The following is a 16,346-nucleotide window of genomic DNA, read 5'->3' as shown; positions in this document are numbered from 1 at the left end:
ATTTGTTCTGGAAAAGATTTGAAATAGAGGCACTAATTTAAAGATGCAGGAAGAAGTATCAGCAGTCTCTTTGCTGGATATCGATCCATTTGCTTGGTAGAAATGCAGCTAACTGTGGTTGTGGTTAGTTAAAGGCTGCAGCTGATGCCTTCATGGCTTGATGGGGCTTTGCTGCTTCTTGTGGTGATGCTGTGTTGTTAGTGTGTTCTACTCCTGTGCAAGCAAGAGATGACTGAAGATTTTCTTCCCCTTTGTGCTGTTACTTTATTTCGTCCCATATACTTCCCTACATCTAGATGTCAATTTTAACATCTCTGTGAAAAACTTAGACTTCAAGGGTTCACTTTAATGTTTAGCTTTTATCTTAGGTTAGTGAAACTGCAAACCTACAATATTCTGCCCAGTGTTTTGTATGGTAGTTCCTGTGCCCCAGAGGTCATTTCCATTTGATCTAGTTAAATTGGGTGTTGAGCTCAGTGGCTTTAATAAAAACACACTTCCATCTGCACCTTTCCATTGCCTGCTACATCTGCTAGAAGTATGTTCCAGTAGTTGATTATGTTTCTAACTAAATAGCTGTCCCTCAACTTCAACTGCTATAATTCCCCAATTTTCAATGTTTTTATAAATGTTTAAATGTTTACTTCAAGTATAAATCCTTTTTTTTTTTTTTTTTCCTATTGTATCACTGCTTTGGAGTTCACAGGAGTTGCTTCCTGTGTTTACTTCATTGCTATTCCAAATAGTCACTGGATGGCCAGTTAGGCAAGTAACAGTAGTTGCATTTGCCTGTTCAATATAGAAGTCTATGTCAGTCAGTGTATGCTTCTGCAAGTACAATGAAATACATTTATTTTTTTTAATGATAGAATGACCCAAGTTGTTTTGTCTTTCCTGATGTTGGCATCTGCCATTCTGTCCTTATCTAGCACATATTCTTGCTAGCAGTGGCACTGTATAGTGCTTTGGGCTGACCACTGCATGATTACTCAGATTATTTGAAGCATTTACACTTGTTTTTTGAAACGTTATGCAGTGGAATTTAGCTGCTGTTTAAGAGGCTAAGTGTGTAACGTTTGTAGAGAGAACTACAGAATCTGTTGTTTTCAGAGAAGGCTGTTTGTGGATGGCAAGTTGCTGTTATCCTTTATAGGAAGCAAAATAATCCTCAAGGTCTGTGGTGCAAACTTAAACAAATAAATAAAAATTCCAGCCTGTTTTTCACTGGTTCTCTTCACTGGGTTAATGAAGTGGTTCCAGACTGTTAGACTTCCCCTCTGGAGGAAAAAAAAAAAAAAAAGATGCTAGGGCGCTGGAGGTCTTGCAGACTCTGATGCTTTGGAGTCTTCAGTTATTTATATATGCAGGTTTCAGAAATGTCTAGATTAAAAATATCTTCCCTTAGAATGCAGTCACTTTTTAGATTGGACAGAATGACAGAATTATTTTAAATGTCTCAGACTGTATTTGATCTTCATAAAGGTAAATTTTCTCATTCTGATTCCTGGTGCCCATAAAGTTTTTCATGGTTTCTCAGGCCTTATCAGTTCCTGTATGTAGTAATCTCTGACATACGTACTTGTCTTTCTCCCCCATTCATGGTGATCTTTTTTTAAAGTGCTTTTTACACCCAGCCCAGGAGCATTACTCCGAATTATTCCCTTCCATGGTTGTAAATTGGTTTCAGATGGTCTGATAAGCTGCTTAGAAAGTTATAATTCTATTCACGACTGACTGCATTTTCTGCCCCTTCGTTTTCATTCATTCCTCTCCACTTTGAGAAATCTTTCGAAAGAATTAGCTAATTTTATTCCAATTTTAACTTTACTGTAACAGCTCCTTTTATGTAAGAAAATGCTTTTTTTGCAGAGGAGTTATTGGCTCTTTAGCTGCATAGTTATCTCCTCTCATTCACTTGTTAGCAGTAGTAATCCTGACAGTCTTGCATTCATGAGTGCTTTCCCTCTAACTCCAGACAGCCAGAGGTGCCGCAGACACAGCCAAAACCTGCTGTTCCTGCTCCTCCAGAAGCAGCTCCTGTTGCCAAATCGTGGGCCAACACCAAGCCAGGTGGGCAAGATGGTAAGTGATTTTAAAGGTGCAGAGGTTTTTGACCAGCCTAGCGGGCTGGCAATGCTGCTTCTCACAGCATTCAGACCCAGCAGCCTTTTGAGTCCTGAGCAGAACAGCGGGGACTAAGAATGCTGTGGAAGCAGCTTTTGTAGCCTGTAAGAGTGGCAGTCCTGTCTGACTGCCTTTTGAAGGACCTGCATAGCCTTTCTTTTTTTTTTTTTCTTTTTTTTAATTGCCACAGAAATAATGATCAGAGCATAAGGTCTTGAACGTGGCTGTTCTAGAGAGAGGAAAATCTCAGCCACTTACTGTAACAGCTACAATTTTTTGCCTAAGAACCATAAACAGTTAGTGGTCAATTTGGTCCTGAGTTGGGATCATTTTATGCAGAGTGTGTGTGGTCTCATTTCTGTTTCAATGTGTGCTACCACAATACTTTCCCTTTTATTTTATAGATGATTTCATTTTCAAAGTGGTAATGTTCAAGTAAGTTTTGGGTTTTTTTGCTCAGGAGAAACATTAAGGGTGTATTTGGTTGTTTGTTTTACACAATTGTTCTCAGTCCTTGCACACAATTTCCATTGTGGATCTCAGGTTGAGTGTTTTCATGACAGGTGTGAGATCAAATTGAATCTTCAGCAGAGCTTAAAAATTGTTCGTAGAGTTAGAGATTACTTAAAATTTCCATGTTGCCATTATGGAAAATAGCATATGATGTGTTTTATTCCTTAAATTGAAGACTTGCGAGCTTTCTGTGACTGAAAAAAGAGGATTTTGGCTTCATTGCTGGAAAAAGTCAGCTCTCTGCAGATATCTCAGAATAGTAAAATGGAAATTATATGGAGGTAGCTTATAAGACTGTATTTGGAGTTTGTTAACATCACATATCTAATGGCTTTGCCATTTCTTGCTGCAAGTGTTAGAAATGGCAATTCTATATCCTGCATTTCTTGCTCTCCTGTGTAGTGCTCAGTGCTTCCTTCATTCTCAGATACAGAAACTCTTTTCCATAAAGGTCTTGCAGGAGTGTTGTATAATAAGAGATTTAAAAAAAAAAAAAAAAAAAAAAAAAAAAAAGGAATTAACACTGGAATGCAGATCATTTTGCATCAACCTTTCTGCATAAGCTGATTAGATCATCTCTGATGTGACACAGGATGATTCAGCTCAATGGTTTCAGAATGCATTTAGCTAATTATTTTATGGTTACCATGGCAGCTTGTGTGCCAAACCCAGATGGCATCCTCATTTCATTCAATTAATGCACTAGTGGGTTTGCTGTTTCCAGAAGAAATACAGAATGTGAACTGGCTTCAGCTGCTTGCTATCATCCTTAGTTTGAAGCTTGGGATACACCTGTTGTGTTCATACTTTCCTGATCTGCAGTTGGCTGGTGGAACTTGTACTTCTTCCAGATGCCCGTACACTTTCCAGCAGTCATTCAGCCAGCTGCCTCGTGCTCCTTGAATAAGATGTCAGCTGAGTGAGGAGAAACTAAAGTCTTGTGGCTTTTATTTTAATTTTTTTTTCAATTGGTTGGAAACAGAAATGCTGAGGTTCTGACAGGCTGACTCCTGTTCTTACCCCTGCCATCAAAATGGTTCCAAAGAATGTTTATCAATCAGGTGATAGGCGCTTTGTATATAAAAATATAAATATAAATATATATATAAAAAAAACTATTGATAACCATGCAGGGGAAAAAAAAAAAAAAACAACTGCCAAACCTGATGGGGAATGTGTATTTCTTTGGCTCACCCATTGGTTAGGAGTTGGGAGTCAGTAACCACCATATTACATTTGAAATCTTCAACAACTGAAGATGGGTCTGTTTCCGGCTGATAGCTTAGGTGCTGTTAGGCTGATAATTGAGGATACTATTGTTTCCAACTGAAACATTGTTGCTGCGTAAGCTTGAGCAGAGAACATGTTTCAAGATTCATGAAACTTTTACCTGCTACCGGGTCTCCAAAATGGTTCTCTGGCCTGGCAGGCCATTTGCTTAGTGTGGCTGTGGTTTTCAGTAGCCTTAAACTGCTGGATGTGGCTGCTTGTGAGCATGAAATATCTAATGCCCAGTAACAAAAAACAAATTAACATGACCTGTAGTAGGCGAAGTTGGAAGATTGAAAGCTTTTAAGCTGATCTGTGGGCACAGAGGTAATTGTTGTGGTATTTGTTGTCATCAAGTTACAAAGAAAGTGAAAAGAGAGTTTATCCTGTGCTTAACATTTAACCCTTAAAAAAGAAAAAAGCAAAACAAGATCCCTGTCTTTCATGCTGTATTCTTACTGCTATGATCCATGGCTCTTTCATGGATCAGAGATGATAGAAGTTTTTAGCTTGCTGGCTTAAAAAAACAAAAAGTATGTAATTGAGGCTGGGGTTTTTTTGAACTGCTTTTTTTTGTTTTGTTTACCTTATAGTCCATGTAGCCATTCAGCAGCTTTACTAATAAATATAAACATTTTATGAGGTTTGCTCTTGGTTTGCAAATTCTATTGCCATTAATTTAATGACTTTATGCTTCATTTTTAAGGATGATCAGGCTTATAGGAGCACTTTCTGAACTGCTTTGATTACAGAAGATTTATGACTGTGAATATCTTATTTTGTAGGTCCAGCTCTTCCAATAAATAGTTATTTCCAGCAAGAGTTTCCCAGTCTGCCGGCAGCTGGGGATCAAGAAAAGTCAGGCAAAGAGAAAGATGCATCTGAAGAGGGCCATGGACCCAGCTTGAGGCCACAAAGTAAGTATATGGTAGAACTTTTAGTGAAATTGCACGCAGTTGTGTGGAATGCATATTTGCTCCCATACAAAACAGGTGTATTAATACTATTTTAAGGATTCACTTCTGCAATAAATAAACATCTACAAACAGTCGTCCTATCTGAAAATCTTGTAACTTTCTTCTCTGTTATATGGTTTTATTGTGTAAGAGCTTGTTATAAAGATTTTTGTGTTTGGTTCCTTTTCTGCTTTATTTGTTCCTGGTATGGAAAACAGGTATTTAATTGTATCCTACAGCTCACTTCATATTTGCCCAGGCTCGTGCTCTGAGGAGCGTTTGTTGCACATTATTGGTGTTTTCTTCCACCTGCTAGATGCCATGACAACTAGAATGTATATTCAAGAACTATCCTTATAACCAATGAAATACAACCCTCATCATTTCTATTCCATCCTTTATCAGAGATGCAAGCCAGTATCTGAATACTTCTTTACTTTGAAATGTAACGCACAGATATGTCATTATGAGCTGCTTGAGAAGTCTGTGATACTCCTCGTAGAAAGAAGTTTGATCTTCCCATTGGCAGCATCTGTGTGTCAAATCAGCAGTAGCTCACTTAAAGCTGTTTTCTATCTTGTACTATGATCAGCATCCTTCCTAAATGGCATGGTGTTTTAGAAGGTAGAGAAAAACAGCTAGAGCTGTCTATAAATTTAAATCTTACCCTTTGGGATCACAGCTGGATGTAGGGCTGAAGAGGATTAGAAAACAACCTCTATTTTCTTAGTAGCGAATGTCCATCTGCGCAGATAGCTGTGTCACTGGAAACCGCCTAGTAGATCTAGTGTGGTCGTCTTTTCTTCTACTGGCTCTGCCTGTGTAGATGCTGCTAGTTGGAGAGAAAATAGTAGTAACAATTCACCCAATTCTCCAACAGATCAAGAAGCTAAGGCCCTTGGGCAGGAAGACGGCAATGCTACTCCAGCAGAACAAAGTGATGGCCAGAAGGCAGCAGAGAAGAGGGATGCACGCTTACCACAGATCCCACAGCCCAAGATGAATGGCCAGCAGCAGCCGCCCATCTCATCTCAGTACAGGGCAATGATGCCGCCTTACGTGAGTAGTGGTTACACAAAGTTGTAAGCAGCAGGGATTGCTTATTGGCTACTGTGATTCCCTTACACCTTTTTTATCCTCCCTCCATGGAATGCTTAGTAGTTTAGTAAGAAGCGTAGGATCACAACAAGCTCCTCAAAGGATGTGGCTCCATGTTGTCACTCCTGTGCTAAGCTTCAGTGTGTCACATGTTGCTGAGTACAGAGGTGATCGTTCCACCTTTGTGGCCTGATGGTCACACAGACCATCATTAGAGCAGACTGTTTTGAGTGAATAGCCTTGCTTTAATTCCATTATGATTTCACTGTTCTGAGTATGTCTGATACAGTGATATTTTTAACAAATGGCTTCTGTTTTAAACTTTCCTTAGATGTTTAATCAGTATCCTAGAATGGCATATCCTCCATCCATACAAGGCCCAACAAGGTTTCCGAATTCTGAGCCTAGTAGGTAAGATACAAGTGTTCTTGTTCTGTGATTATGAACTCTGCATCCCCCTGTAAAGGGGAAAAATTAAAAAGAAAAAAAGAGCATTGCACTGATTGTCTTGATTACAGCCATGTGCTGTCACTGGTTAGTCTTATAACTTTGGCTTGTGTGGAGTAGTTATATAGTGGCTGTACAGTGTTTGACATCTCAGCTGCAAAACTAGGAGAATCTTGCATGTTATGGGGCTTTTTAATGGGAAAAGCAGGAGAAAGGGACACCTCTATAATTCTGAGCAGCACTTTATCTGTAAAAAGACTGTTGCTCCAATGTCACAATGAAAGTAGTTAATTTCTGGTTCACGTCTGTACTGCTCTTCAATTACAGTAGAACTCTAATCCTTTTTAAAAATAATTTTCCTTCTTTGTGGTGGTGTGGCAGTAATTATTTGAACTGCGATGGTCTCGTGTGTGATGTATAACATTTGTACTGACGTGAGGAAGCAGCACATGTCATGCAACTTGAGCTTCTGTTTAGTCATTTTGCTGAAAAAAATAGTGATGGTGGCCATTGTTTCTCTTTCTCTTGTAGGGGGCCAAGAGGAAGAGGACCTCCTTCGTGGTGTTCAGAGCCTATTGAGCGCCCATCCATTCTTAGTGCTAGTGAACTTAAAGAACTTGATAAATTTGATAACTTAGATGCTGAGGCTGATGAAGGCTGGGCAGGTAAGAACCTCAGATTAATGATTTCTTTTCTTTGTATATTTAATTTTTCTGAAGGATTAATTGAATATTTGCTTGTGTGTCAGGTGCTCAGAGTGAAGTGGATTACACTGAGCAGTTGAATTTCAGTGATGATGATGAGCAAGGAAGTAGTCAAAAAGAGAAGGAAAGTGGGTGAGTTGGAGCTGCTAGTTGTGTGTGAATGCTACACAGCTAGCTTAGCTTTTGGGAAACTTGAATGAAGTATGTGTGTGAAGTACTTACTTCAGTATTTAAGTACTGCGTTAAACCCTGTAACTGTCTGCAGCCTGTGAGGCATGAAATACAAGTGATTTTTCTTGTGAGAATCTTTCACTCTTGCTTAGAGATTTTGAAGATAGAAGATAAATCGCCAAAGAGCTGTATGGAATAGTCCTACTTTTCTCATCTTTTTGCACAGTGACGAACAAACGCCATCAAAAGATTCTCAGAGCCCTGATGCCCAGAAGGAAGCAGAAGAACAGACTAATGCTAAGTCTGCCACCCAGGCTTCTGCAGCAGCAACCAAAGGATCTTATGGCAAAAGTTCTCAGCTTGATCAGGTTTGTGTTTTTTTCTCTTTAGCTCTTCTGGCAAGAGTCTTGTCAGGGGAGATCCCACTCTGCATCTTCTGAAGCTGTCAGGTGGATTAAGGGTTATGAACATGAGTAAAAGCATTATCTACTGCTTATCTGAGCTGTAATAAGTGATGGGGTGTTGCTTAGCTTCTATTCCCAAATAAAAATAATGTCTTTTTCTAGTGTGTTCTAATCCACAGTTGTGAGAGAGGAGAACTCTTATGTCGCTTACTGTTACTCAATTGACAGGTTTTAACTTAATTATTTTGTCTGTCCATTGCTGTAACAGTGAATAAAACCATTCTGGTGTCCATCATTTTTTGTAGAGGCACAGAGAAATAGTGCCATGTTGACTCACACGCTCTCCTTGTTCTCTTTTTTTTTGTAAATCATGACCTGGTTTTCTTCAATACAGCTTTGCAGTAGCGTGTCAACTTGTTTCTTCTCAGGTAGATAGGTTTCTCTCTAGACGTCGTAGAATGCATCAGTTCAGCCATTTTGGTTTTTGGATTATCCTGCAGTAGAATGGCAGCCATCTCAGCTTATGCCTGCTTCAGCTTGCTGGGGTATTTTTTCCCCATGAAAAGCTGCCGTTGGTGTTGAGTGAAAATTTCCTGACACCAGTAACAATGAAGATGGGGGATCCCAAATTTGTTGTTCTTGCTCTTTTTCTCTCTGTAGAGAGATTGCATCATTTTCCAAGGTTTGATGCTGTACTGAATCTGAAGAAAAACATTGCAGTAAACTAAATGCAAAATTTGGATGCTTTTTAAGTAATTGTTCAGCTGCAATGAAGATGTTCTTGCCCTCTTTGCATGCTAATCTGTATCCTATGCAATGTAGTTCACTAGATATAGTATTTTAATGTCATAGGAAAAAGTGCACCTAAAAATTACCAGCCTTACTCCTGTTACAAGCTATTTACCCTGGTATTGTGCTTGATCCAATAGGATCGGGGTCCAGCACAGCCCTCTATACATGAAAGAGGTGGTCCTCCTCTTCATCCCAAATCTATTCTACCACCGGTAAGAAAGATCAGAATTGTCCTTATTTTCTTGAGTTAAATTCCTTAATTCTGTGAGGGAGGGAATTAAACTTGGAAAAGTAACAATGCTTCACATAGGGTGAGCCTTTTTCTGTAACAGTGTGACTGTAATACCTGGGGCTGATGAGAGTGAGACCTCAACATAGCCATGCTGCTAATTGATTGTGTAAATTGTGTAAGTATTGAAAGTGGCTTGTGAAATGCATGTGAACTTCAAGAGCTTTTGATAATCTAGCCTTACCTGGGACTAGAGAGGGGAGGGGCATGAGGAAGGTGTTTAAGGGCTGAGTGTGGCTTAATGTTGGCTGCATGCCCAGGTAGACAGGGAAGTGAAGTTCCGAGTGAAATGTGTAGGTAGTAGCTGCTTAACAATTTTCAGCAGTGCTCATTAAAATCTTGATTATCCTAAGATAATCTTGAGTTTCTTGGTCTACTTGGACTTTCCATCTGAGATCTGCCAGAGCAAACTGTAACCAAATCTAAAAGGTGTTTGTCACTTTTCATTAGCAGCAGTAAGAAGTGACACGAGCTCAACTGAATCTTTAATTCTTCTTCGCATGGAAGCTGTCTTTCAAGCCTTACTTTGTAAAAATGCCATTCAAATACATCAGTGGGCAGACAGTTAAAATGTTGTATTTCAGCTAGTTTGTTTTATGTAATCATGCCATAGCTGACTCACTGATTTTAATACTACAGCATCCTCCTCCTCCTGATCGCCAGCTAGGACCTGGAAGGCAGGGACCCTTTCCTCCTAAACCAGTACCAGATGAAGATGAAATCTGGAAACAGAGGAGAAGACAGCAGTCAGAGATATCTGCTGCGGTTGAGCGAGCCCGTAAGCGCCGCGAAGAGGAAGAAAGAAGAATGGAAGAACAAAGAAAAGCAGCTTGTGCAGAAAAGCTGAAACAGTTAAATGAGAAATTTGGCTGTATGACAAAACCCTCCCGTGAAGACCCTCTGAAAGAGAGAGAGAGGGAGAGGGAGAGGGAACGGGAGAGGGAGAGGGAACGGGAGAGGGAGAGGGAACGGGAGAGAGAGCGGGAGAGAGAAAAGGAGAGGGAGAGGGAAAGGGAAAAAGAAAAGGAGAGGGAGCGGGAAAGGGAAAAAGAAGAAAAAGAAAAACTGGAGAAAGCAAAAGAACAAGAAAGGGAAAAAGAGAAAGAAAATGAGAGAGAGAAGGAAGAAAAAGAGAAGGAGAAGGAGAAAGAAGAGGAGAAACCAGTACATGAAGCTCCTGAGCCTGTAGAACCTGTGGTAACGCCTGTGGTAGAAAAACAAGAAAGTGAAAGCAGGAATAACAAGGAAGAAAAAGGTATGCTTACATGCAAGTAGGAGTTGTCTCTCTTGCAGCTGAGACACAGAGCGTAGTAGTAATCTAGCAGTCTAATTGCCATACCTGATTAACTGTGCATCTAGATCATGTGTTTCCCTGGCACGCTACAGCTGCTGACTCTGTCATTTGAGCTAGACCTGTCTGGCCAACTCATCAAAGTGTTAAAGGAAAAATTGAGTTTTGTAACTTAAGCAGAACATGAAAGAATACAGAAAAAGTAAAAGACTTTTTTTTTTTTTTTTTTTTTTGCTATAAGAGAGTCAGTGATTCATATTGTCAAAAAACAATGTAAATTATTTCAGCTATTCTGTTTTTTAAGCAAGCCTAGAGAAGTAGACACAGAGCACATGTTTATACTTAATGCATTTTTTTGTAGTGGAGCTTGAATGCCTCTGTTAGACTATTCTTTATGCCTTGGTGTCATCCCTTAAGTGAGTAAAAATGATTGTAAAACTGAACTTTGGTTCATAAAGAAATTTATTAAAATTTAAAACAGTAGTGCTTCTTAAATCGCACAATAGTTGCAGCATGAACTGAGCAATCATTTATGATTATTTGAGTTTAAAGGGAACTCTGGGAAATAACGTTTTGAAATTCTGTTCTTTTAGTCTGTGTGTGTGTGTTGGAAACTAGAACTGTGAGGTTAGAGAAAGCAAGCTTGTATTCATTTTAGAAAGATATCTCTTATCTGACACTCTGGTTAATGTGAAATTACTAGCTTTAAAATACACTCTTTTCTCCTGCATTTGTTTTTTCAGAAGATCAAGCAGTCTTTACCCGACAAGACAGTAGTCGGAATGAAAAAGAGATTTCACAGGTGACTCATGAGAGCGAGCCAGAATCAGGATCTCAACCTCGTCCTGCTGTTTCCTCAGGCTATTCTAAACAGTTCCAGAAATCATTACCACCGAGATTTCAGAGGCAGCAGGTAACCAACTTGCTTGCTAAAAGGAAGAATAACGCAATGTCTTCTGCTTCATTCTGAGTAAGAATGTGACTATTTAGGGGCGGGGGAAATCTAAGTTATTGGTTTCCAGCTTCTGTAATATTGTATTGGCTGAATTGGTTTTGTTGGGAGCACCTCCCATCACTTGCAAAGTACACAAGTGAGCAGAAGACAAGAGAGGCTTCTAAAACTGGCTGCTATTGGCATCAGTTACCAGAAGTAGAGCATTACCCTGTGGATACTTGTGCAGTCAGAGAGATCTGACAATCATTCTTTCTTCAGCTTTACGTTAAAGGCTGTGGCACTCGCAAATGTATTCTGCATTCAGTTTCTATGGTCTGAAGAGCACTGGTCACAGCATGAACAAAGTATAGATTGTTCTGTATCTCAGCTGAACACTAGCAAAACTATAGCTATTTTAAATTGTACAGTCTTCTCCCATCTCCTCCCCCTTTTCTCCTCGTTTATTCTGGTTTGTTTGTGATGAATTTTCAAAATGTTTAGTATCCCAGAGGTGACTGCAATCCTTGTTTCCAGGGGTTATTATAATTCTGCTCAAGTCTTCATTGTAATGTAAAGTCCTATAATGCTATTTTCTATTATTCAGGAGCAAATGAAACAGCAGCAGTGGCAGCAACAGCAACAAGGTGTAATTCCACAGTCTGCTCCCTCACAGCCTTCTAGTGGCCCTGTCCCTCCTCCCCAGCATAGACCTCTTTACCAACCAATGCAACCACATCCACAGCATTTGGCTTCAATGGGTTTTGATCCACGGTGGCTTATGATGCAGTCTTACATGGACCCACGAATGATGTCAGGAAGGCCTGCAATGGATATGCCTCCTATTCATCCAGGTAAAGTCTGGCAACTCTTCTGACTGTCAAACTTTCTTGGGTTTGAAATAGATGTCTTTTCTTAGCCCATTTACTATATATAATGTGTTTTTTTTTTTAATTTTTTTTTTTGAAAGGTAAGTATCATTTGAGACTAAGTATGTTGGAATGCTTTTGTTAGGTAGAGACAGTCATGCATCAGTATATATCTTGTCTACATAGTAAAATCAGAGCTTTCTCCTTTATCACAGGCAAGTTACTGATAGCAAGACTGTATTCAAAATGTCAACATAAGCCTTACTTGCTTACGGTTATCTTAGTTGGCATGGGTTAGATTGTTATGCTATAAAAACAGTATATTTATGGTTCATCTTCCATTATGTATTAGCTCTTGGTATTACTTCAATTATTTTAAATAAAAAATGAGATGTTGTTGTTTTTATCTTACATACTAGCATCTCTGGAGTCTTGTTCAATTCCTGTTTTCAAATTCTTGGCACTAAAAAGTCCTTTTAAACTTTTGGAATAGCTATTTGATTTGAGAGTAGAAAAGCTGATGTGCATAAATAACACCAGACTGGCAGATAACATAGTGGGGAGACCACTGAGCAGAAGGAGCAGGACACAAGTGAATGCATCTCTCAAAAGGAATGTAGAGACTGAATTGAGGAATTGGTAACCTAAGCAAAACTGATGATAACCATGGTGCTGCTTTTAAAATGTTTACAAAATAGGACCTAGAGTCTTAATAACAGTGCCAAAGACCACCTTGTATGTACATTCATCTTGCTTTTTGCCATTCATATCTTAGAGCAGAATCTTCATTCTCACGCTTGCAGGTTTACAGGCCTTGTTCTTTTGTTACGGTGGAAACAGACAGCTTTTGCTTTTGTTGGTACTGAGGGCACTGGTGGTGGATATGACTTAATCATTTTGGGGTCAGTTGACAGTGAAGAGACATTTGGTTCCAGTAAGAGAAGGTACAGAGGAAATGTAGGAGGACAGAGAAAAGGGCTTTTCTGGACCTGCTGATATACTTTGTATTTCATGAGCTAAGTCTCTTTGCTAATTCAGCTGTTGAACTTAAACTTGTAACAGGAATTATGCCTCCCAAACCACTGATGAGAAGAGATCAGCTGGAAGGATCAGCAACCAGCTCAGATTCATTTGAACATATAGCTCGCTCAGCAAGAGAGCATGCTGTTCCTTTGTCAGAGCCCCGCATAATGTGGGGGTCAGATCCATACCCCCACGCGGAACCTCAGCAAGCTAGTTCTCCTCCCAAAGTGTTAGAAGAGCCTGACAGTTTGAGGTAAGCCTGAGTTACGTACCCTTTCATGCCTGTCACTACTGAGCCAAACCTGCTTACGCATTCAGCTCTGTAATTTGTATTGTAAAAGATAGTTTAAACTGTAAATTCAGACAAAGTTAATGCTGCTTTTCACACGAAACTTTAAAAGGAGTTGTGACTGGAGGGAACGTGCTTGGCACTGTTGTATAAACAAGACATGCCTGCTGCACAGTAGGGCATAGAAAAACAATTTACCCATTGTTTAGGATCCTTAACCTGATTTGATGAATGGTGATTGTGATAATACTACGAATTTTCGGTTTTGTAGAATGTTGCTGCAGGGTTGTATACTATCCTTCATCTGCTCTCCATCTTCCCCATATTAGTGAGCCTCTGCCTGGTGCACATTGGTTTCAGAAGTGATATGTATAAACAAGCAGTATAAACTAAGATAGTTGCCTTGGGCTTCTTTAAAGTACCCCTCCCCCGTTTTTTTTTCCTGTAGCATTTCCTGTGTAATACTTGCTGACAGCCTGCTAACCTGAAGGTTCTGTTTAAAATGCACATATAGCCATTAATGTGAATGGATTCCTAAAACAGACTGTACATTTGACACTGAATTTTTAACCAAAGTGGCATAAAATAAATACCTTGCCTAATAACCTAATACCTAATAACTGGCAGCCACTGTGAAAATTGATACATTGTTTCCTGAATCTGACAGAAATCCTTCATACAAACAGAAAGTCATTCAAGTAAATATTTATGAATGAGAGCTTTATCCCTCCCCCATAATATTCTTAATTGTTGTTTCTTAGATCTGAGGCACACTTGGAGCAAGAACGGGTTGCTGTTCCCGCTGCAGCTTATCCTGTAGAACACAACCAGCTGGACTCTCATCCAAAGCCAGACTTTTTCAGAGAACCAGGAGAGGTGGAAGTACAAAAGTTCCCAAGCAGGCCTTTGGAAGATGCCCAACCTCTCCAAACTGACACATCTAACACTAAAGTTAATTTTGAAGGAATTGATGAGAATGTTTCACGCAGCTCTGCAGAAGAACTCATGCCTGTTGGGGAAAGTCATTCTTCATTAAAGAGAAGCATTTCCCACGGCTCAAGTCATTCTCTAAAATCAGAAGAACAGAGGATCGAGACAACAGCAAATATCTCTAAAATAAGTAGCAGGCCTGTTGAGTCAAAGGAGACAATTGAGAGAATTGAGATTAAGCCAAAAAAAGAAGTTTTGATCAATAATAGAACATCCGAAGGACCTAAACTTGAGAAAACATTTAAACCTAAGTCTGAAACAAGGTGGGGTCCTAGGCCTGGTTATGGCAGGAGAGAGGAAGGCAGTGATAGACCAATAAGAAGATCAGGTCCTATTAAAAAGCCTGTGCTTAGAGATATGAAAGAAGAGCGTGAACAGAGAGAAGAGCGTGAACAGAGGAAGGAGAAGGAAGGAGAAAAGATAGGTAGTGAAAAACCAACCAAGGCTGAAAAAAGCGACAAAAAGGAAGTACCTCAAGGGCCAGTGTCTCAGACTGAGCCAGAGACATCCACCTCTAGCAGTGCCCTTCTAGCTAAGAAGATAGTCCAGGATGCTGCTCCAACACCAGCGAGCCCAGAGAGCACTCAGACTGAGACTGCAGCTAAAGTTCCAGTTCAGCCACCCACTCCTCCAGTCTCGCAGCAGCTACCAGCTGCACAGCCCGCTGTTCCACAGCTTCCCCCTGCAATACTGCAGCAACCACCAACTCAGCCTGTAGCACAGCAGCAGCCACAAGCACAGCAGCCAGTTACCACAGTGAAGGAAGAAAAGCAGACGGAGAAGGTAGTTAACAAAGAAGTTATAGAGAAACCACGCTTAGAAACCAGACCAGTAAAAAGAGAGCCTGGCTTACCACCTAGGACATACTGGAAAGAGGCGAGGGACAGAGACTGGTTCCCAGATCAGGGATACAGAGGCAGAGGTCGTGGGGAGTATTATTCTAGAGGTCGTAGCTACAGGGGTTCTTATGGAGGACGTGGTCGGGGCAGTAGGGGCCATAACAGGGAGTATCCACACTACAGAGATACTAAGCCTAGAACAGAGCATGTGCCTTCTGGGCCAGTTAGACAAAGGGAAGAGAGTGAAACTCGCAGTGAGAGTTCAGACTTTGAAGTGATTCCAAAACGACGACGGCAGCATGGTTCAGAGACTGATTCTGACAGCGAGGTCCATGAAAGTGCAAGTGACACTCTGCTTTCAGACAAAGACAGTCTCATCAAAGGCAAACACCCAAAAAGAGAAGAGAGAGCTGATGGCAAGAAACCTACAAAGCCGCTGTCATTCAAACCTGAAAACAATATCAGAGTGGACAACAGATCTCTGGAAAAAACATATATGAGAGATGATGAGAATAAACCTAAACCAGGGTTTCTTCCTAAAGGAGAGCCTTCCAGACGAGGTAGAGGGGGAATGTACAGACGTGGTGGAAGGGATCCTGGTGGGCGTCCTCCACGACCATCCACAATAAGGAGGCCAGCTTACAGAGACAATCAGTGGAACCCCAGGCAAGCAGAGATTATTAAACCAGAAGATGGGGAGCCGCCAAGGAGAAATGAGCACTATGGTCCTATACCAGTTGATAAAAGACCTCCAAAATTTGAGAGGAAGTTTGATCCAACGAGAGAGAGACCACGAAGACAAAGGCCTGCTCGGCCTCCAAGGCAAGATAAGCCACCACGCTTCAGGCGCCTAAAAGAGAGAGAAGCTGCATCAAAGATAAATGAGGCAGTAACTGGCTCATCAACTGCTGCTGCAGTCACTAATGCGGTTACTGAGCCCCCCAATACTGCTCTGGATGTTTCAGGAAGTAAGACACCAGACTTGTCCAATCAGAATTCTTCAGACCAGGCAAATGAGGAGTGGGAAACGGCCTCAGAAAGCAGCGATTTTAATGAGAGGCGTGAGAGGGATGAGAAGAAAACAGCAGATATAGCAGCTCAGGTGGCTGCAAAAGCAGGAGAAAACACTGGAGTTCCAAAAAGGGAAATAGCCAAGAGAAGTTTCTCTAGTCAGAGGCCTGGAATAGACCGTCAAAACAGACGTGGTAACAGTGGGCCAGCCAAACCAGGGAGGACCTTCTCAGGGCCTAGGAGTGAGAGGCGCAGTGGTCCTCCGCCCAGAAGTGGAAAAAGAGGGTGAGTACCAGCTTTGGTTAGGAGGCAGGCATAGCTGTGGTCATGCGTTGT

The 16,346-nt window shown here is 40.7% G+C and overlaps 1 protein-coding gene across 16 annotated transcripts in view; it reads left to right on the top strand.

The window, feature by feature from the left end:
• Positions 1–16,346, top strand: part of PRRC2C (proline rich coiled-coil 2C) — a 68,813-nt gene that overhangs the window by 18,553 nt on the left and 33,914 nt on the right. For 14 of the 16 annotated variants that reach the window (XM_048944501.1, XM_048944503.1, XM_048944500.1 and 11 more), the window contains exons 4-16: positions 1,976–2,082; positions 4,692–4,823; positions 5,743–5,921; positions 6,292–6,371; positions 6,939–7,072; positions 7,156–7,243; positions 7,509–7,650; positions 8,616–8,690; positions 9,407–10,022; positions 10,802–10,971; positions 11,597–11,843; positions 12,921–13,134; positions 13,932–16,295. In XM_048944501.1, the coding sequence (XP_048800458.1) occupies positions 1,976–2,082; positions 4,692–4,823; positions 5,743–5,921; positions 6,292–6,371; positions 6,939–7,072; positions 7,156–7,243; positions 7,509–7,650; positions 8,616–8,690; positions 9,407–10,022; positions 10,802–10,971; positions 11,597–11,843; positions 12,921–13,134; positions 13,932–16,295 (4,548 nt within the window). The remainder of the gene's footprint in view (positions 1–1,975; positions 2,083–4,691; positions 4,824–5,742; positions 5,922–6,291; positions 6,372–6,938; positions 7,073–7,155; positions 7,244–7,508; positions 7,651–8,615; positions 8,691–9,406; positions 10,023–10,801; positions 10,972–11,596; positions 11,844–12,920; positions 13,135–13,931; positions 16,296–16,346) is intronic. The other 2 variants (XM_048944497.1, XM_048944495.1) reach the window with 2 other exon arrangements.

This window comes from Lagopus muta, chromosome 5 (genome assembly GCF_023343835.1).
Source record: "Lagopus muta isolate bLagMut1 chromosome 5, bLagMut1 primary, whole genome shotgun sequence".
In the NCBI taxonomy this organism is placed as follows: Eukaryota; Metazoa; Chordata; class Aves; order Galliformes; family Phasianidae; genus Lagopus; species Lagopus muta.
The sequence above is the reverse complement of the archived record's forward strand: the minus strand, read 5'-3'. Positions and strand labels throughout refer to the sequence as shown.